The 20,731-nt window shown below is 43.5% G+C and overlaps 1 protein-coding gene across 1 annotated transcript; it reads right to left on the bottom strand.

Annotated features, from left to right (window-relative positions):
* Positions 1 to 6,812: 6,812 nt before the first annotated feature.
* LOC306658579 (NADH dehydrogenase [ubiquinone] flavoprotein 2, mitochondrial-like) lies at positions 6,813 to 7,796 on the bottom strand. The gene has a single exon (XM_079135718.1). The coding sequence runs from the start codon at positions 7,770 to 7,772 to the stop codon at positions 7,023 to 7,025; it is 750 nt and encodes a 249-aa protein (XP_078991844.1). The 5' UTR covers positions 7,773 to 7,796; the 3' UTR covers positions 6,813 to 7,022.
* Positions 7,797 to 20,731: the final 12,935 nt, after the last annotated feature.

Genomic DNA, 20,731 nt, shown 5'->3' with positions numbered 1-20,731 from the left:
TATTTAGAGACAGGGTCTCACTGAGTTGTTTAGGACCTCACTAAGTTGCTGAGGCTGGCTTTGAACTCTCGATCCTCCTGCCTCAGCCTCCCAAGCCGCTGGGATACAGGTATGTGCCACCACACCTGGCTTTTTAATTTATTTTTATATAAACTTGTGGTGCTGGGATGGAACCCAGGGCCTTGTGCACACCAGGCAAGCATTCTCCCACTGAGCGACCCGCAGCCTGGTTTGTTTACCTTTATCACCACACCCCCAACTTGATAGGCCAACATTTCTCCTCAGCGTTGGGGCCTTGACACATTTCCTTCCCTCCCTCTCTTTCTTTAACAAGTATGTCCGCTTGTCAATGCATTTAGGCCTCACTCTCTGGCTCTTAGAGACTGGGACAATAAACAAGGATCCTGGCTCAGCTTCCTTACTGCCCCAGTCTCCATGGACTCATGGGGAGCAAGGTGCTTGCTCCAGATCAGAGGATGAACAGTTTCATGGAAAGTTCCCACCGTCAGAGGGAATGGTCAAGGTAGAGAATGGAGATAAGACACAAGAAGGCCCCTGCTGGCGCTCTCCCACCTGCTTCCTTCACATCTCCCCACTGAAGGTCCCTGGGTGTGCCCTGTAATGGCGCCTAGAGCTTCTAATACCCTTGGAGAGAAAATGGACCAAGCAGATCCTAGAGCTAGGGTGATCATGAAATGAGGTCCCCCGACGACAGGTGAATTTCAGAGAGATAATAAAGAGCATTATTAAATCACTGAACACCTACCATGTGCCAGTCCCTATGCTATACATGTTGTATACCATTCTCTCCTAGCAACCTATGAGTTGGGAGTTACTGCCCCAGTTTATGAATTTTAAATATCACATAAGAAGAACAAGAATAAACTCAACTCTCAATTCTTCTAGATTTCCCCCTCCAGGTGAAGATGGTAGTGTGGGGTATTAAAATTGCTAAAATACCATTTTCATCAAATTGCCTCCCCACTTAGGACTTACAAAAGCTCCCGTGGTCTAGAGGACCTTTTTGTCTAGTCTCTAAGGTGTTCATCCCCCAGGGGCACACCTGCTGCACCCACCTGAGCTCATCCCATCCAATAGCTCCCCTGTGCTGCCTCCTCCTCCTCCTCTCTCCTTGCCCTGTGACCTCTTTATTCATCTAATTCCTCCTCCTTGTGCATTCCTTTTCCTGCCCATTAAAATTATTCCAACCCTTCAAGATCCAAGTTGGGCTCCGACTTTCTCTAGAGTTTGCCACAGGTAAATACTCCTCTTCAGTTCCAATCTGGTGACTGTGTGAAGGAGAATAAATTGTGTCCATCACTAATTAATGAGATGATATCAGAGCCAGAGACCTTGGAGATTTCTAGCATCGTGTAATCACAGTGTTCAGCACAGCGCCACCATGTGTTTGGCATCCTATAAGAACTCTGATTACTGGAGGGCATTTAAGGTCCTCTGTTAGTGGAGATGGCTGAAGGTGCAATGTACACCTCCTGACACGAGATGGCGCAACTGCAACAGTGTTCTTCCAACAGGAGGCCCAAGGGTGGACTCCCACGCTGTTATGAGAATGAGTGGAAAACTGATTCTCAGCCTGGACTGGAAGGAAGCTTCAGAAATCACTTAGTTTATCTCCATGGCTTCAGACAAATGGGGTTTTTGTTTACTTTCAAAGACTCACAGCTTGCTTTAGTACCCCCTCGAAGATTTTGCAATGAGGGTCATAGAGAGGACACTGCTTATGGACATGTGGATTGCTGGCATCTGGCCCAGTTCTGCTTCTAAGTCACAAACCCCATACCCACTTGGCATCAGTTCCACAGGTTGCAAACTCTGGGGATGAATCAGACCATATCTTGTGTGTGTTCCTTTCAGCTCTAATACTGATCATAAGAACTCATTAACTCCTTCTTGCTAAATTTGGCTTCAGTTCATTTGTTTTTACCCTTAGTGTAGGTATGTGTTTAGAATCTTAAGTGGTGGAAGGAATTCCTTCAAACGAATTAGTGAGTGCATGATAGTAGGTGCTTTAGATGTTTTTTTACGTTAATTAATTAATTAATTTTGTGGTACTGAGGGTGGAACCCACAGCTTCATGCATGCTAAGCAAACACTGTAGTACTGAGCCACATCCCCAGTCCTGCCGGATGTCAGTTTTTATTTAATTTATTTTAGTAGGTGCTTTAGGAGATAGAAAACAATGTCACCCATGGCCTCTCCTCCCATGAGTTCATATTCTACCTAAGGAAAAGGTTGATAGCCCTGGAAAAGTTAAACTCTGCTAAAAGATAAAATAAGCCCAAGGACCAGGGGAGAGGTGTGGGACCAGAGCAATGGGTGCTCTGGGGAGGGGAAGTAGCCAGTGAGGGCTTCATGGAGGAGTTGTGGCAAGCTGGGGTGGATGTAAATGGATAAGAACCCAGGGAGAGGGATTCTAGTTTGGAGGCACAAGGTAACATCCTCTTTGCCAACTATACCCATGGTTCCTTTTTACTTGGGTAAAAAGAAATAAAGGATAACAGAAGAGTGAGAAAAAATACTGGGGATTGGGACATGAGGCAAAGAGGAGGGAAGAAAGAGGGAGGAGGGTGAGCAGCCATGCATTGAAGCCATTGCAGCGTCTCAGAGGTTGGGAAGCGAAGTTAAAGACTTTGAAGACAAGCTGGGAATGTGCTTATCCTTCTCTCTCCTAATATTGCTGGACTCCAGAATCACAGGTTTTTGGGACTGGAAGAGACCTCTGGTTCAAACCCCTCCATCAAAGCCCTATCTGATGGTTACTGGCATTCTCTTGAGTACCTAGCCTGACATGGGATGCGCTGTTTCCTAGGGTAGACCATTCTGTTTGAGAAGAATGCTGAGCAGGACTGTTTTTCCCAGGATGGATCTGACATCTACATCCCTGAGGTTTCCATCAGCTGTTCTGGATCTGTCTTCCAAAGGAACCCAGTAAATATCAAAGACCATTCCCTGGGCTAGAAGTTGGTATTTCCAGCTGGGGTGTAGCTCAGTGGCAGAGCACTTGCTAGCATATGTGAGGCCCTGGGTTTGATCCCCAGAATAAAAAAAAAAAAAAAAAAAAAAAAAAAAAAGTCGATATTTCCTCTTTCCTTGGCTAAGATGTCCCAGCCCATGCTTGTTCTAGGCCAAGATTCTTAAATCAATTTGATATGGTCACTTGCTCTTGACCTTGTCCTATCTTGAGTCTCAGTTTCCTCTAAGTAATGCATTTTCATATTTTAGAGTCTGAGATGTAATCCTCCTTGACAGGAAAGATGAAACTAAGGTCAAAGTGGATTTCAGGGGGTCCTGCCAATGTCATAATGCCACACAGAGGGCTGTGCTCTTTCTCTTCTGGTTCTGAATTATTTTTGTTGATTTTAACATTTAAAACATTTTTTTTTTTTTAAACCTCATTTTGGACTTAGACCTTCTTGGCCTTGTATTCACAGCTCCTTGTCACAACCGTCTGCAAGCTGCCCCTCTTCCCACGTATTATATAAAAGAACCTCACGGAATTCTCTTTGCTCAGCTTCATCAGCCTTCCTCACCTGTTTCCTCACCTCATTCCTTTTGTGACTGCAACAGTTTCTTAACCACAACAGACTCTGGTTAGGCATATTTATGCTCTTTTTCCAAGAAAAGGGTTTATACTTATCATTTTTTCCCCAAAGGGTCCAAAAATGGTTAAGAACTTCTGTTTAAAGTCTGTGTGGGATTCTGTTTATCTTTGCCCTGAATGTTTTGACATTGCGTCTGGTGAGGCCAGTCTTCCTCCCAGGCTACCATGGGAGGTAACGCATCTCCTCTCAGGACTCTTAACTTCCACCCTCCCCTGCCATTTCTTGGGGGCACACACGTAAGTTTAGAGATGAAATTCCACTTATTATTTATTTTTTACTTCTCTCGTGGTCCCACTTTTAGTGGCGTAAGTGGAATATTTACGCCACTAAAATTCCTCCGGATTTTTCTCCCGTATTTTTGCTAGTACATTATAATCATACATACTGGTGGAATTTGTTGTCACACATCACACACAGACTCCTCTGAATATCGTTCCAGACCTTGCTGGATCTGCACAGGGCCTGGACCTCCAGTTAGAGTGAGGCTGCACTGTGTGGCCGCCTCTCCAGTCTTCCTTTATCGGTTCTAACAGCTGCCACTGGGTTTCCTTCTTCAAATAGGCGCAGCCACTGTCCATGTTCTTTCTTTTGTTTTATTTATTTATTTTTATGGTACTGAGAATTGAACCGAGATCCTCATGCATACTAGGCAAGAACTCTACCACTGAGCTACAGCCCCAGTCCCGTTTACCTTTTTTTCTTTGGTACTTGGGGATTGAACCCAGGAGGCACTTAGCCACTGAGCCTCATCCTCAACCCCTTTTATTTTTTATGTAGAGACAAGGCCTCACTAAGTTGCTGAGGCAGACCTCGGACTTGCGATCCTCCTGCCTCAGCCTCCTGAGTGCTGGGTTTACAGGCGTGCACCACCGCACCCTGCTCCCTGGTTATCTTCTTAATGGTCAGCACTCACATGTACCCTTCTCCTACCAGTTTAATTTTTCTTTAGAATGAAATCAATTGTCTAATGAAAATGATCCTCTTCTCAATTTTTTGGTCATACTCAAAAGAGTATATGCACTCTAAAATCCTTCCATCACTTTGCATTTTTATAAATCTAAATCTTACATGGTATTAGTTGTTAAAGACAGAAGTGTCTTTTCATAATTGAGCACCTTGATCATAGTAGCGACTGGGAGTCGAGGGTATTCATGTCTCAGTTCTCTTTGTGACGCAGAAGAGTTTGGTTTTGGCACCTGAGAACTGAGACAGCACACCTGGCTGTGTGCATTGGAATTTCCTTGACCTGAGGCATCAGAGGAGTGTCAGATATTGGCCTCCTTGACCCTGCCTCTTCCATCCCACACGTCCACTCTCAATTGCCTCAGCGCCCTACATGTTAAGGAAAAAGAGCTAGAGGTCAAGATCTAGCTTTAAAAACCTTGGTTACGAGTTGGAAGGTGGAGAGAATTTTTGTGTAGTTAGTTTCACAGTCATTTACTTAATGTAGTTTATTGCTAGTATTGTTTTGAATTATATTTCTTTCCTTTTCTTTTTTTCCTCCTTCCCTCCCTCCCTTCCTGTTCTCCTCCTTGTTTTCTTTCTTCTCTCTCTCTCTCTCTCTCTCCTTTCTTTTTAAGTGATGCTGTGGGTGGAGCCCAGGCCCTTGAGTATCTTGAAGTCTAGTGCTGAGCCACACCCCAGTCCTTGAATCAATGGTTAGTCTTTGTGATATTATGTCAATGTCTTGTTTCTTACAATGGAAGCTGACGTTTTGTCAGGGTTTTGGGGTTCATAAAATCAGGTAGAACCTACTTCTTGCCATTAAGGAATATCAAGTCTGATAGGGAAGTTAAGACATGTACTGTGCACAAATAAAAAATCCCAGGTAGAAGGCAAATGCTGTACCACATATACCAACAGAGAAGTGGAGACATTTTTAAGGAGGACAATTGGGAGACCAGAGGCAGCTCCTCAGAGGAGAAAGCTGCCATGTAAACCGTGCCCCAGAGGGTGGGAGTGACAGACACGCTCTGGGAGCAGGAGAGCAGTGCTATAGAGTGTGGTCTCCCTGGGGCAGGTAGCTCAGTGGTAGCACACTTGCAGAGCATGGGCAAGGCCGGCAAAGCAAATAACAGACAGATGTGGTGACATGTGCCTGTAGCGAGTGCCAGCCGGGGAGCTGCGGCAGGGGACTGCTTCAGCCCACAAGTTCAAAGACGACTTGGACAGCATAGCAAGACCTCTCTCTCTCTCTCAAAAAAAAAAAAAAAAAAAAAAAAAAAAAAAAAAAAAAAAAGGTGTAGTTTGTACTTGATAGTTATGTGATCTTGAGCAAATTTCTTTTTTTAAAATGTGTTCTAATTACTTACACATGACAGTAGAATGCGTTTTGACACATCATGCATAAATGGAGTACAACTTCTCATTCGTCTGCCTATACATGATGTAGAGTTAAACAGGTCATGTAATCATATATGCACATGGGATAATAATGTCTGATTCATTCTTCTATCGTTCCTACCCCGATGCTCCCTCCCCTCCCTTCACTCCTCTGTCTAATACAAATTACGTCTACTCTCCCCTACCCTTTATTGTTAATTAGCATCCACATATCAGAGAAAACATTCTGCCTTTCGTTCTTTGGGATTGTTTATTTTGCTTAGCATAATATTCTCCATTCCATTCATCTACTGGCACATGCCATCATTTCATTCTTTAAGCCTGAGTAATATTCCATTGTGTATATATACCATAGTTTCTTTATCTATTCATCTATGGAAGGACAACTAGATTGGTTCCATAATTTAGTTATTGTGAATTGAGCTGCTATAAACATTGATGTGGCTGTCTCACTGTAATATTGCTGATTTTAAGTCATTTGGGTATAAACCTCAGAGTGGGATAGCTGGGTCAAATAGTGGTTCCATTTCAAGTTTTCTTAGGAATCTCCACATTGCTTTCCATAGTGGTTGCACCAATTTGCAGTCCCATCAGCAATGTTTGAGTGAACCTTTTTCCCCACATACTTGGCAACATTTATTGTTACTTGTATTCTTTTCTTTTCTTTTTTTTTTTTTCCTGCTGGGGATTGAACCCAGGGCCTTGTGCTTGCAAGGCAAGCACTCTACCAACTGAACTATCTCCCCAGCCCTAGTTGTATTCTTTTTTTTTTTTTTTTTTAATTTGACAAAATTTTTACTTTATAATAACAGCATTACTGATAAAACATGATTTGGCAGTTGAAAATTTGGTAACTGTTAACTTAGTTATGTAATATGACTTCTTAGCCATTGATAGCAGACAACTTTAAAATCTTGTTCTGTCATTTTGACATAATATTTACAGCTGGAAGTTACTGTTACTGCCAAGATAATACAGAGTAGAATAAGAAAATATAAGAAGTTTATGTAGATAATATTTTATTTCTTCAATAACATATTTACAGTTGAATATAAGTTAAAGGCCTGCTTGCACACCAAAGCCAGGTCCTTTGGGTGGTTCAGTCAAAGAGGTAAGACCTCCAGCTGGCTCACAACAGAAACATCCACTCCTTGGCCCAGGTTTTGGAATTTTGCCAGCTTTGAGCTCATCAATAATTTCTTCAATATCCTTTGGTGTCAGATCCTCATAGTAGTTACCATTTATTTGAACCATTGGTGCATTTACACAGGCCCCTAAACATTCCACCTCTATAACAGTGAAAAGTTTGTCAGGTGTAGTTTCACCAATTTCTATTCCAAGCTTATTCTGAATGGCCTCCAGTATGCTGTCAGAGTTGGGAAGCATGCAAATGTGTGGTGTGCAAACCTGAATGTGGTACTTTCCAACTGGCTTTCGATTATACATTGTATAAAAAGTTGCTACTTCATATACTCTCATTGGAGGTACTTGTAAAACTTCTGCAACCTTGTTCATAGCAGAGATGGGCAACCACCCATTCTGCCTTTGGGCCAAATCCAGGACTGGAAGCACAGCTGCTGCTTTATGCCCTTCTGGATAGTTTTTTATAATTGCCTCTATCCTCTTATAGTTTTCTGGTGTGAAATCAAATGGAATATCTGGGTTATTCTCAGGAGTATCCCTGTGCACAAACAAGGCTCCTCCAGCACCATTCTGCACAGCTGTCTTATGCAAATTCCTTATATGTCTTCCCCACGGGGCGGCGAGACCTGCCGCCTGGGCCCGGAACACCAAGGAGAAGAACATGGCTGACTAAATCGTTCGCCTTTCCCTCCCTACTTGTATTCTTGATGATTGCCATTCTGACTGGAGTGAGATGGAACCTCAGTGTGGTTTTGATTTGATTTCTCTAATTGCTGGAGATGTTGAACAATTATTCATATATTTGTTGATTGATTGTATTTCTTCTGTGAAATGTCTGTTCAGTTCCTTTGCCCATTTATTGATTGGGTTATTTGGTTTTTTTTTTTTTTCATGTTAAGTTTTTTGAGTTCTTATATATCTTGGAGATCAATTGAGCAAATTTCTTAACTTCTTCAGGCTTCAACTTTTTTTTTTTTTTTTTTTTCCTTGAGTACTGGGGATTGAACTCACAACTTCACGCATGCTGGGTAAATACTCTACTCCTGAGCCATATCCCCAGCCCTTTTTAAATTGTATTTTGAGGAAGGGTATCACTAAATTGCCCAGGTTGACCTCAAACTTGTGATCCTCTTGTCTCAGCCTCCCAAGGAGCTGGGATTAGAGACATGTTCCACTGTGCCGGGCTCAAGCCTCAGCTTTCTAATCTATAAGTTGGGAATAACTGTAGTACTGCCCTCATTTGGTGTTGTGTGTATCAAATGAGAATTGATATATGGAAAGTTCTTAAAACACTGTCTGCAACAGAGTTAAGGACCAACAGGTAGCTCTGCAGGGGAGAAGAGTATTCTACCAGAGGGAACAGCCTCAGCAGAAGAAGGAAAACAGAACTATTATTCTTGGATGAAACTAAGACATAACAGAAGCACCTGGAAAACAAACGAGGGCGATTCAATGCTGATAATAATAGGGACTGCCACTGTGGGGCACGGCTGTTCAGGCACGGTGCGCGTTGTTCATTTGCTCTTCCCAGCTACTCCTTATGGGGCAGGCGTGACTATCCCCATCCCACAGGCGAGGAAACTGAGGCAGAGAGAGGTGAAGGAACTCCCACAGGGGCGCTCAGCAAGTGGGCGGAAGTGTAGGGACCCAACCAGGTCTGTCGCTGCCTAAGCCGGAGCCCTAGCTCCACGTGGTGGTGTCCACCTTGGCTTTCCCTGGCCCCTTCTCAGGCCTCTCCTCCTTCCGTGGGATAGAAAATGAAAACTGCCTGGCTCTCCTTCACCACCAGTCAAGCTTGTTGCCCTGTTAAGTCACTTTCTCATTTCAGGCTACAGTTGTTTCTCTCTCTTTTTCTCTCTTTTAAATTTTGAGACAGGGTCTGCCTAAGTTGCCCAGGCTGGTCTTGAACTTGGGATCTTCCTGCTTCTGCCTGCCAGGTTGCTGGGATGACAGGCATGCACCACTGTGCCTGCCTTCAGTTTCCTTTTGAAGTAAAGGAGATGCTCCAGTCCTTTCCAGCTTCGAGGACCCTGGTTTCCTTTGCTGCCCTCCCTCCCTTCAAAGCTGATCTTTATTTGGTTCCCTTGTTATCATTTCCAGCCACCGAACATCCTGATGCTAGGAATACACGGGAAAGTAGAGACCAAAGCATCCGGGTCCTTTGGCACAAACCAACCTGCAGGTTAAAAGAAACCAAAAAACCAAAGAAACCAAAAACAAACAAACACCCCCTCCCCCAAACACAACCAGTATGTAACAAAATTAGAGCAAAAGTAAAATGATTTTAGAGCAAGGAAGTCATCAGATACAAGAGGTGAGTGAGAGACACTTCCCAGGGAGCAGGAGTCTAGAGACAAACCTAAAGGAAAGGAGGAGGGGCGACTTAGGCTCCACTTAGAAAGGTGGAAGTGGGGCGTGCTGCCCTGGTGGCCCTATTCCTTGGGTCCTTTCTTTGTGGCATCCAGGGCATCTGATGGAGGTGAATCTTGTGGGTTGGTGGGAAGAAAGATGGAGCAGGAAGAGGGTATTCCAGGGCGCAGCAGGGAGGCGGTAAGTCGTGCTTTGTGTGGTGTGATTTGCGGCCTAGGTGCACATGTTCAGGTAACTATATTTTTTCCCCTTGGGTGGAGCACAGATTATTTGGATTTGTTGGAGTAGTCTTGCTACAAAATAATGTTCATCTTTTAAATTCACTTTTATACTTGATGAAAAAGTATAATTTAAAAATCTTGCCACAGGTTAAAAGGGCTGGGTCTTGTGTCTGAGAACCTACGTAACTAATTTCATGGTGTTTCTATCATGGCTTCTCCTCCGTGTTCTGCAATACTACAATTAGTTTCTGAGGGACTTTGAGAGTTCTGTCCCCGTACCTCAAGGGCACCCGTAGTCACCTGCTACAGTGCTGAGAATGTTCATTAGTGGCCACAGTTTTGGGGAGTAGGCATTGAAAGCTCCGAGCTGTAGCCTGGCCATTGAGTGTTCAGGCTCTGAAACCAGAATGCCAACTCTTGGAACTGAAGAGTGCAGTTCCCCGGTGAGTGACCTTGGGCAGGCGACTCCCTCTCTTCAGAGTCCTCATCTGCAAAATGGAGCTAAAAACAAGACCCGTCTCCTTAAGGGGTGGTGTGAAGATTTCACAAGGTACTCCCGCATCCTGAAGCATTTGGCATAGCACCTGGCCAGCCCTGCAGGAAGCATTAGCTGCGAAGCTGTGACCCCTCTCCTTAGTTTAAATCTTGTTCAATGCACCGCTTTAGTAGAATTCATAGACAACAAGAAACAGGCTTATTTTATGATCTGAGGAAAGGAAAGTTCTAGAAAACAGGACATTGACTAGCTAGGATGGTCCTAGTCTGCCAGCTCTACCTCCTAGGGCATCATCTGAGCATCCGAGGACTGGATGTGAGAGTCTACAGCTCCGAGGGAAGGACCCTAGACACAGGGCAGGAAGACAGATGAGTGGCAGTTCAGAGCAACTGCCCTGCAGTAGAGAACACAGCCTTTGGGGTTTTCACAGGAGTCCAGGCCCCTGGAGAAGAACAGGGCTAGAGGTAGAGAGAAGGGAGGGCGAAAGAGGGCCAGAGAGGCAGGAAGGAGGGATGAACTCTCCCCTTTCATTTCTTCCTCAGGGCTTCCTCATGGCTTCTTAGCCAGGACCTAGCCCTGCAGGCCTTATTGGGCTGGAAGCTGCCAGGGCCACGAGGAAGTGAGCATGTGACTGATATCCAGCAGCTCACGGTCATTTCACTCTTTGTCATCCTTTTAGGGAAAAGCTGAATCCCAAGGGCCATCTGTTTAGCCCAGACATTGGTCTAATGGCAGTTTTTTTCCGGTGCTGTATCAGGATTCAGCCAGGCATAGCTGGCAACTTCTTGTAATAGCCAAGACAGGAAGTGGTCAAGACCTGGAAATAGAGCAGCCCTGGGGGGTGGGAAGGGAGGAATGACCCAGTCCTCGGTGACTTCCTGGGCTAGTGGCACTGGATTCCTGAACTTGGCTTGGGCTGCAGGGACACAAACAATAAATTCCTTATGCTTCCCTATCATATCTCAAAAAATAAGAAATCCTAGAGTTTTGTCTCAAGTAGGAACTTTTCCTCATTAACTCAACAATACTGACTTGAAACATTTGGGGGTGTCTGGCATCCTGTACCCACAATATAGGAAGGGAAACAGTGGGTCATTGGGTCAGCATGTGAGCCAGACAGACCTATTTTTGAATCTTATCTTGCCACTAAATACCTGGGTGCTCTCAAGCTAATTATCTCTCTGGGCCTCTATTTTTTCACATGTACAATCAACATTCTCATGTCTATTTTTCGTTGACTGGAAAAAAAAAAGGTAGTATGAAAAAATGCTTAGCAAAGTAGCTCACCTACTAACTGCAAACTAAGTGGCGACTAATAGAATAATTACAATTATAATAATTGTCCTCTCATCCCTCCAGCCCTTGATTTCTACCTCTGCAAGATGAATTGTTAAGAGGGTTAAGGGAGATGATCAGAACTGTACAGAGGGGGGTTGGTGGTAGGTGCTCTCATTCTAGTTCCCACCCTCGGGAGAAACTCTAGGAGGAGGACCTGGATCAGAAGATCATGCTGAGAAGTGGGTTGGAGAGGAGGTACTTCCTGCCAGGAGGAGACGGATGGAGATAAGTGCCCCTCCCCCCTGCTCCAGTGTTGGGGATCAAACCCTGGACCTTGCATGTGGTGGGCAAGTGCTGTCCCACTGAACTAAGCTCTGCTCCCCGCCCCGAGATAACCTTTGGTTGAGTAGAAGTGTTGAGGGATTGGGGAACCCGCTGACCAGGTCCTGCTTCTACAGAGAACGTAGCATAGTGGCAGGACACAGCGAAAACTGAGGGGAGTGGCCACAACGAGGGTCTCCTTGAGGGCTCCGGCCCAGAGGCCTTCTGTCTTCCGAGGGTTCTAGCTCTAGATTCCTCTACTGTAATTGTTCTTAACCCTTGGGTTCACAGACTCACTTAAAGAGCTATTGAAAAATAAGAACCATTACAAAATACACATCACAGCTAGGCACAGTGGTACACGCCTGTAATCCCAGCAACACGGGAGGCTGAGGAGGGAGGATTGCAAGTTTGAGGTCAGCATTAGCAAATTAGTGAGGCCCTAAGCAACTGAGATCCTGTCTGAAAATAAAAAAATTAAAAAAGGACTGGGGATGTAGCTGGGTGGTAAAGTGCCCCTGGGTTCAAACCCCAGTACAGGGGGGAAGAAGAAAGAAAGAAAGACATCACAAAAACTTTTGCATATTAAGAGAGGAGTTCACAGATCTCCAGAAACTCATCCAGGGACTTTAGGTGAAAAAACATTTTCCCTAGGTTCAGAAGGGATACGGACTCAGATGCTTTGAGCTTGGGACAATATAGGACTTTTCCTAGGAGTACTTAAAATGGAGGAAGAGCCACTAGATTTAATTGTGGTTTGGTATACAGGCAGGGGTCCTGACCCAGAAGCTGACAAAGGATGATTGGTTTGGCAGGTAAGGATGCTGTCATAGCCTGCAACATCCTTCTGTTTCAATTCAGCCAACATTGGCTGGGGAGTAGTAGTGATCTAGCAGTGACCTAGTGACAGCTGCAACAATGAAGCAATTGGAGTCCTCACTTGTAGGCTGAATTTGGGGATAGTCTGAAAATCCAGCATCGTATCAGTCAGCTTTTCATCACTATAAGAAAACACTTGAGGCTGCTAACTTTGTAAAGAGAAAATGTTTATGTAGCTGGCAGCTCTGGAGATTCAAAGGCATGGCACCGGTAACAGCTCAGTTCTGGTGAGGACCTCCAGGTGAATGGTGGATGGCAATGGAGTGAACACTCATGGTCTCCAGCTGGAAGCAGAGAGTCAGGTGGGGCCAGGCTTGCTCCTTTTATAACAGCGGTCTCAGGGAGAGCTGCCAAAGGGGTCACAGGACTACCAAGGGGTTACATGTGAAATACCTCATGCCCCCTATGACTTGAGGACCTTGTGCTAGGCTCTGCCTCTTAAAGGTCCACCTCCCAACAGTGCCACCCTGGGTGCCAAGCCTTTAACACATGAACCTTTGGTGGAGGACACAATTAGACTATAACCATACCATCTAAGCCATATCTCATCTATAGCAAGCATAAATGAGTTGGCCTTAAGGAGGAAAAATAGCTCATATTTATTATGCATTTACTACATGCCAGTTACTACATTAAGTGAATTACATTAATGTAGTTTAACCCCCATTTTACAGATGAGGAAACAGAGGCTTAGGGTAATTAAGTAACTTTCCAAGTTCACTCAGCTAGCAAATGGTGGAGCTCAGATACAAATTCTGGCCATCTTTCATTAGCCTGTCTTTGTCTGTCTGTCTGTCTCTCCTTCTTTCTCTCTGGTACTTTACCACTGAGCTACATCCCCCGTGCTTTTTATTTTTTATTGTGAGACGGGTTTTCCTAAGTTGCTTAGGGCTTCACTAAGTCGCTGAGGCTGGCCTTGAATTTGCCATCCTTCTGCTTCAGGCTCCTGAGTCGCTGGGATTATGGGCATGTGCCACTGCACCCAGTTCATTAGCCGTCTCTTAACAAGGCAAATAAAGAGTGCCCGAGAGGTTGGAAACACATGCCTGGAGCCCAGCAGCAAATCTGGAGCAGGGGGCCAAAGACAGTGACTAGGGATTTAGAGAGATACCAGAAGGGGAGTTTGGGGCTGGAAGTCCAGCCACAGCCCCATTATCAGCATGAAGCATCTCCTGGCTCAGGGATCCAGTGGAAGTGGGATGGGGATCGGTCTGAGATGGGATATGAGCAGCCGTGTGATGTTCTCTGTGAGCACAGAACTCGGGTCCAGGCTTGGCCAGGCAGTGCCTGGTGTGCTAAACTGGGATGGAGGGTCCTTGGGCTCTCCCTTTGTCTTCTCAGCAGGGGCAGGGCTGGTTCCCTTGAGGATGAGGAGTGGTAGTTTCTCCACAGGACTGAAGGTGACCGTTCCAGGTCCAGCCAGGCTCCAGCTCTGGGAGGACAGGGCCTGTTCACCACTGCAGCCTTGGGCTCCCAGGAAGCGCGGGGCACAGTCCACACATGTGCCCTCTACCTGCCTGAGGCTGAATGTGGTTGGCTGAGCTCGCCCCTCACCACCTCCTGACAAAAATCTAAGGGTGCTTTCTAAGAGCTCCCAGGGCCCAGAAATTCTAAGCTCTGCCGTTTTCAGTCAGTGTGGACTCTGAAAAGCCTATTCTCCTGCAAGCCAAAGAAACAGCTGGTTCATCTCTCTCAATGGACAGAAGAAGAACTTCAGCCAAATGTGTAGGAGGAGACAATTCTGAGCCAATATGCTACACCACGCTACATCTCCTTAACGAGACGAAAGGATTTCCTTAGAGAGAGCTGCGATCTCTCCACAAATACGAACAATAAAAAGAATAGACTTCTTTGTGCGTTTCTGGTTCTGAAGGGCTTTCCTACCCGTGGTCCCATGGCACCTCATAACCAGGTGTGTGGTGGGGGTGGGTGCAGTGAGATGGAGGATGCAGAAAGGACAGGAAACGGGTTTTTGTTTTTTCACATAGTGCAAATCAGTGTAGCGTATTTGGAAACTTTTTCAAAGTCATCTAACCAATAAAGGTAGGGCAAAAACCTAAATCTGGACCTTCTGACTTTTTGTAGAGGATGACCTTAAAGGCACGAAGTCCACCAGGTGCAGTGGCACACCTGTAATCCCAGTGACTCAGGAGGCTGAGACAGGAGTATCACAAGTTTGAAGCCAACCTTAGCAGCTTAGCAAGGCCCTCAGCAACTTAGTAAGACCCCGTCTCAAAATAAAATATTAAAAGGGCTGGAGATGTGACTCAGTGGTAGAGCACCCCTGGGTTGAATCCCTGATCTGATATTAAAAAAAAAAAAAAGACAAAAAGTCCAAGAAATGGTCACAAATATGGTTCCTCCAACTTAGAGTTGTGATACTGAGGAACTGAGTAGGAGTAGGGGCTGCCCAGTGAAGACAGAATATTGATTGTGGCACAGGAAAAAGATGCTTGTTTGGGGTCAGCCTGGCTGATGATGGGTAAGGGATCTCAAATGGACTCTCCCTTTTAAAGGAACCATGAGGAAGAAACAAGCCCTGCATACATTGGATACCGGTTCATGGTCCTCTCTGTTGGAGAGCCTGGCCCTAGGTCAAATAATGGAATGGACACTCACATCTCCCAATGCCTCTGTTGGAATAAATAGTTTATTAAAATTAATTAGTAAGCTGGGCTCAGTGGCATACACCTGTAATCCCAGTTACTTGGGAGGCTGAGGCAGGAGGATTGCAAGTTCAAGGCCAGCCTCAGCAACTTAGCAAGGCTTTCAGCAACTGAGCAAGATCCTGTCTCAAAATAAAGAATAAAGAGGGCTGGGATGTGGCTCAGTGGTAGAGCACTTGCCTAGCATGAGACAGGACCTGGGGTTCCATCCCCAAACCTGAAAAAAAAAATTATTATCAAATGCTGCTAAAAAGGTAAAAAAAGAGAAAGATTTTTTAGTTACTAAGGGTTTAAAGATAAGTCCCTGCACTCACAGCATCTCAAATAAGTAGTTCCAGAAACTCTCTGCTTCTGGCTATGACAAAGCCACTGGTGTGAAACTTGCTCTCACCTAATAAAAAACAATACGATTTATTTAAAAATTTTTTCCCACTTTTTAATTGGTGCATTATAGTTGTATGCACTGATGGGATTTGCTGGTACATACTCGTACATGCACATAATACACATATACCGATATAATTTAGCCGTTATCACTCTCCAGCACTTCCCCCTCCCTCCCACCTCCCACCCATGAGTTCTTTACTGATTTCCCTTTGATTTTCATGAGATCTGCCCCTATTTTTTCTTTTCCTTTTTCCTCTATAGCTTCCACACATGAGAAAAAACATGCAACCCTTAACTCCTGAGTCTGACTTATTTCGCTTAACATGATGGTCTCTAGTTCCCGCCATTTTCCTGATAACAATTTAACGACTATTTGAGGAACTACTCTTAGGCATCAGAGGGAGGGGAAACCCATGAAGTGAGTCCACATTAGTCCAGCTTGCTTCTTGGGGAACTTACTGGACTGCAGTGCAGGAAGGTAAAGAATAAGAGGGCATGACGGTCTCACTGAGCAGAAGGGTAGATCAGGCAGAACTCGGGGCGGCCGAGGAAGCTGTAATGAGGGGAAGTCTTTCAGGGAGGACGGAGCTCTCAGAAGTCGGCCTGGTCTTTGACCTGGGGGACTGGCTGCCTGTGTCAGGGATAGTCTCAAAGGCTTATCAGGGTGCAAGTGACAGCTGAACAGAGCACCAGAGGTTGCACATGGCTTGGACATATTTGGATTTCAGCCCGACCAGAGTGAAGAGATCTCACTGAGCAATTCGGATGATTTCCCAGAAAGCCCATAAATTAGGAGTAAGGACCATATTCCCCAGTAAAAATCCACACCCTGAAGAGATACAGTTGGCAAATAAGCATAAGAGAAGACGCTCCCTATCATGTGCTATTAGGGAAATGTAAGCTAAGAGAACAGCGAGATGCCCCTCTGCACCTCTTATTGTGGTGAAATTCCAGAACACTTACATTCACACAAAAACCGGCACATGGATGTTAAAAGTAGTTTTATTTACAATTGCCAGAACTTGGAAGCAACCCAGATGTCCTTCAGTAGGTGAATGGATAAATAAACTGTGGTACATCTAGAAAATGGGATTTTAATCAAAATTTTCTAAAAAGAATTGAGCCATCAAACCATGAAAAGACACGGAGGAGACTTAAATGCATATTAAAGTGAAAGAAGCCAGTTTAAAAAGGGCATCTGCTGTATGATCCCAACTATGTGACAATCTGAAAAGGAGAAACCATGGAGACCGTCAAGAGAGCAGTGGTTTCCAGAGGTGGATGGAGGGAGTGATCAACATTTAGAGTATAAACAAGGGCAAACTGCTCAGTGTGATACTACGGTAGTGCACACACGCTATAATACGTTTGTCCAGACCCTTAGACTGTACACCACCCAGAGCAAATCCTAATATAAACTTTGGACTTGGGGTGACAATGGTGTGTCACTGTAGGTTCATCACTTGTGACAAATGTTCCTCTCTGGCGGGGGATGTTAATAATGGGGAAGGAAGACTGTCCATGTGTGAGGCAGGGGATGTATGTCTATTTTTTCCATTTGATTTTGGTCTGACTATAAAATTGCTCTAAAAGTATATTAAACATTGTTGTTAACTTGAAAGGATATTTGAGGAAAGAGATTTTGTATCCATACATTTCCTTTGCATGAATATTCTTCTGAAAAAATTGAAATTTAAATTAGAGACAAAAACAAAAACATTTATGCCTGAAGACTAAGGATAAAATTTTACAGACACCAATTCTGAAGAAGAGTAAAGCAAAGCCTGACGAGATTAAAAAAAAAAAAAAAATCTGGCAATAATTAACTGCCTAAAACCATACTTAATACCTTTTAAGGGAAGATAATATAAACCCTAGTGAACGATCCACAAGAGTCAGCATGGAGACTAAGATCACTATACACGTGAAGAAGCAGGAAAATGGAACTCATAATTTTGAAAGGAAAAAAAGGGGGATCATGAGAAGTAGGCCCTTAGATGAACAAGAATTGGCCGATGGGAGTTTTTAAGCAGTCACTGTAGACATGTTTAAGAACTTAAAGGAAACTATAGACACAATGGTTAAAGAGATGAGTAATCTCAGCAGAGAAATTTAAAGTATAAAAGAGAACCAGCAGGAAATTCTAGAATTTAAATAGTACAAAATGTGAAATGAAATTTCCCAATAGGCTTCAAAGAATATTAGAGGCTACAAAAGAAAGGATTACAACACTTGAAGAGATATCAATAGAATATTCAATCTGTAAGACAGGAAAAAATATTTTTAAAAAACTGAAAAATGACTGAGAATGAACTGATCCAGTCTTCCCAATGGGAAGCTGGGTGAAGGGCACTCACCCAGGACTCTTTAGGGCTGAGAATGTAGTTCAGTGGTAGAGCACTTGCCTAGTATGCTCAGATTCTGGGTTCAAATTCTGACACCAAAAACAAAACAAAACAAAACAAAATGGAGTTTCAGTCTATGGGATAATGTCAAGTATTCTAAAATATTTATAATTGGAGTTCCAGCAGGTAAGGAGGAAGAAAATGAGCAGAAAAAAAATATTTGAGGAAACGATGGTTACAAATTTCCTATCTGTGGGGGAAATTTATGGATCAAAAGTCTCACCAAGACCCAAACAGTTACATATAAAGAAAACAACACCTTAGTGGGCTGGGGTTGTGGCTCAGTGGCAGAGCGCTTGCCTAGCACGAATGAGGTCCTGGGTTCGTGCTGAGGACCACATAAAATAAAGGTATTGTGTCCACCTACAACTAAACACACACACACACACACACACACACACACACATAAGAAAACAACACCTAGTAGCTTTATATTTAAACTCTTGAAAAAAAAAAAAAGGGAAAAAAAAAAAACCCATGAAAATAGCTAGGTAAAAATCTAGGACAATTTAAAAAACAAAGTCATGAGAGTATTGGATTATAACCCGTGGAATAAAATAAATACCCATGAGTTCATACTGATATAAATATATTAATTTTAAAAATAGAAAGGGAAGAATAAAGGAAGTAGAAAGTCACTATTATTCAAACACCGTGGTGGTAACTGCTATAGTTAAGAACCACTGATGTGTGCTAAGATTAGTGGGTGAAATTATGAAGAGAAACAGGGTATTTGCACAGAATTAAAGTAACTTCCCATAACGTGCATTAGTGACAAAGAGGAAAAAATGGTAGTTTCTTAGTGGATATAAATCTGGCAGCCACCACCTTACATATATAATCAAGTTTAACCTTGTAAGGAATAAGACACGCCAATGTCATGTACCCCCGACATGATGTACTGAGAACATACAGCATCGTTTTTGTGATGTTCTTGCCCAAAATGACTCAATATAATCATGAGAAAACATCAGACAAACCCAAACTAAGGGTCATATTGCAAAATGACCAGTCCTCATTTTCCCAGAGAGATGAAAAACGAAGACAGACTCTGCAGCCTCCTCTGCCATTCTCTCTGGTCATCCTACACTGGATGACCTTAGCCTTGAATGCTGAGATTTTTTTCCACCTCTGGGCTACTCTTTGCACTTGCTCTTACCTTGACCTGCAGTACTTTCACTTTGATCTCAAACGGCAGCCCTCTCCTTAGCCTTTATGGAAGCTGCAGCTCCTAAGCTCCCACTGTGTAGATCCTGGCTTTAGAACAAGGATGTTCTTCCAATTCAGAGTCCTGGAAAGAAGCTGTGATTGACCAAGATTATAGCACATGCACACCTTTGTCCACTCAACTTTGGCCAGAAAGCAGGGAGGGAGGGGGGGAGGGATAGCAAAAGAAAGATGAGACAACATTACAAATTAGAGAAGACTAGGGAGACATGGTGACTAAATACAATATAGAATTCTGGATTGGATTCTGGACCAGAAAAAGGGCATTACTGGGAAAACTGGCAAAATTCAACTTCTGTAACTAGATTAGTTCAATTAGTGTGGAATTAATGCTATTCTTCTGTGCTTGATAATTATGATGTTGTAGTATAAGATATGATCATTATGGGAAGCTAAATAAAGGAATTTTATTTAGCATTTTGGATTTTGAAACTTTTCTGCAAGTGTAGATAATTTTAAATTAAAAAGTAAAAAAAAAAAAAAAAAAGGGGGAAGACAAGCAACAAGAATGTCAATGGTGGGAGACCTCTTGACAGAGACAATGGAGGCCAGCAAATGGGGGAGCCACATCTTTACAGTACTTAAAAAAGAATCCCTGTCAATCTAGAAATCTCTTTCTAAGAAATACCATGAAAATGAGGGTGAAACAAATGAAATCTGGGCATATTTGTTTCAGGGAGAACTTCTTTTCAATTTGCTAAATTTAAGGAGTTCTTCAGGAAAGGGAAACAACTCCAGATAGAAACTCAGAATTAAAGGATGGAATAAAGAGGAGCAGAAATGGTTACTATGGGTAAACTCCAAGATTATCTTTTTATCTCCTTATTTAATTTTTTTGTGTGGGGTACTGGAGATTGAACTCAGGAGTGCTCTATCACAGAGCTAAATCCCCAGCTCTTTTTATTTTTTATTTTGAGACAGGGTCTCACTGAGTGGCCGAGCCTGGCTTAGAGCTTGTGATGATCCTGCTTCAGTCTCTTAAGTAGCTGCGATTACAGGTATTCACCACCTGCCTTCTTTACTTAATTCTCCTGCCTTCTTTACTTAATTTGTTAAGAAGCAATCAATTGCTAAAAGCAAAAATGAAATATTGTATTGTGAATTATGTATTTAGAAGTAAAATATATGAAAATAGTGTAGAGGATGGGATGGTGCCCAGGAAATTAGATAGGCATAAGGTTCTTATATGTTACAAGAAATGGTATAATACTAATTCATGTATATTAATTCATACTACTAATTAAAAATTAATTCACAATACTAATGTAATCCCTACAGAATACAACATGTGCATGCACACATGTCTCACAAGGAAGAGGCTGAGCTAGAAAGTCAGCAGAGGGGAAAAATGGATTATCCCAAAAGAAAGCAG

The sequence above is a fragment of the Sciurus vulgaris genome (assembly GCF_902686455.1).
Source record: "Sciurus vulgaris genome assembly, chromosome: 3".
Lineage (NCBI taxonomy): Eukaryota > Metazoa > Chordata > Mammalia > Rodentia > Sciuridae > Sciurus > Sciurus vulgaris.
The sequence above is the reverse complement of the archived record's forward strand: the minus strand, read 5'-3'. Positions and strand labels throughout refer to the sequence as shown.

Coding starts and splice junctions, on each gene's coding strand:
- LOC306658579 (XM_079135718.1), bottom strand. CDS start 7,772: ATGTTCTTCTCCTTGGTGTTCCGGGCCCAGGCGGCAGGTCTCGCCGCC.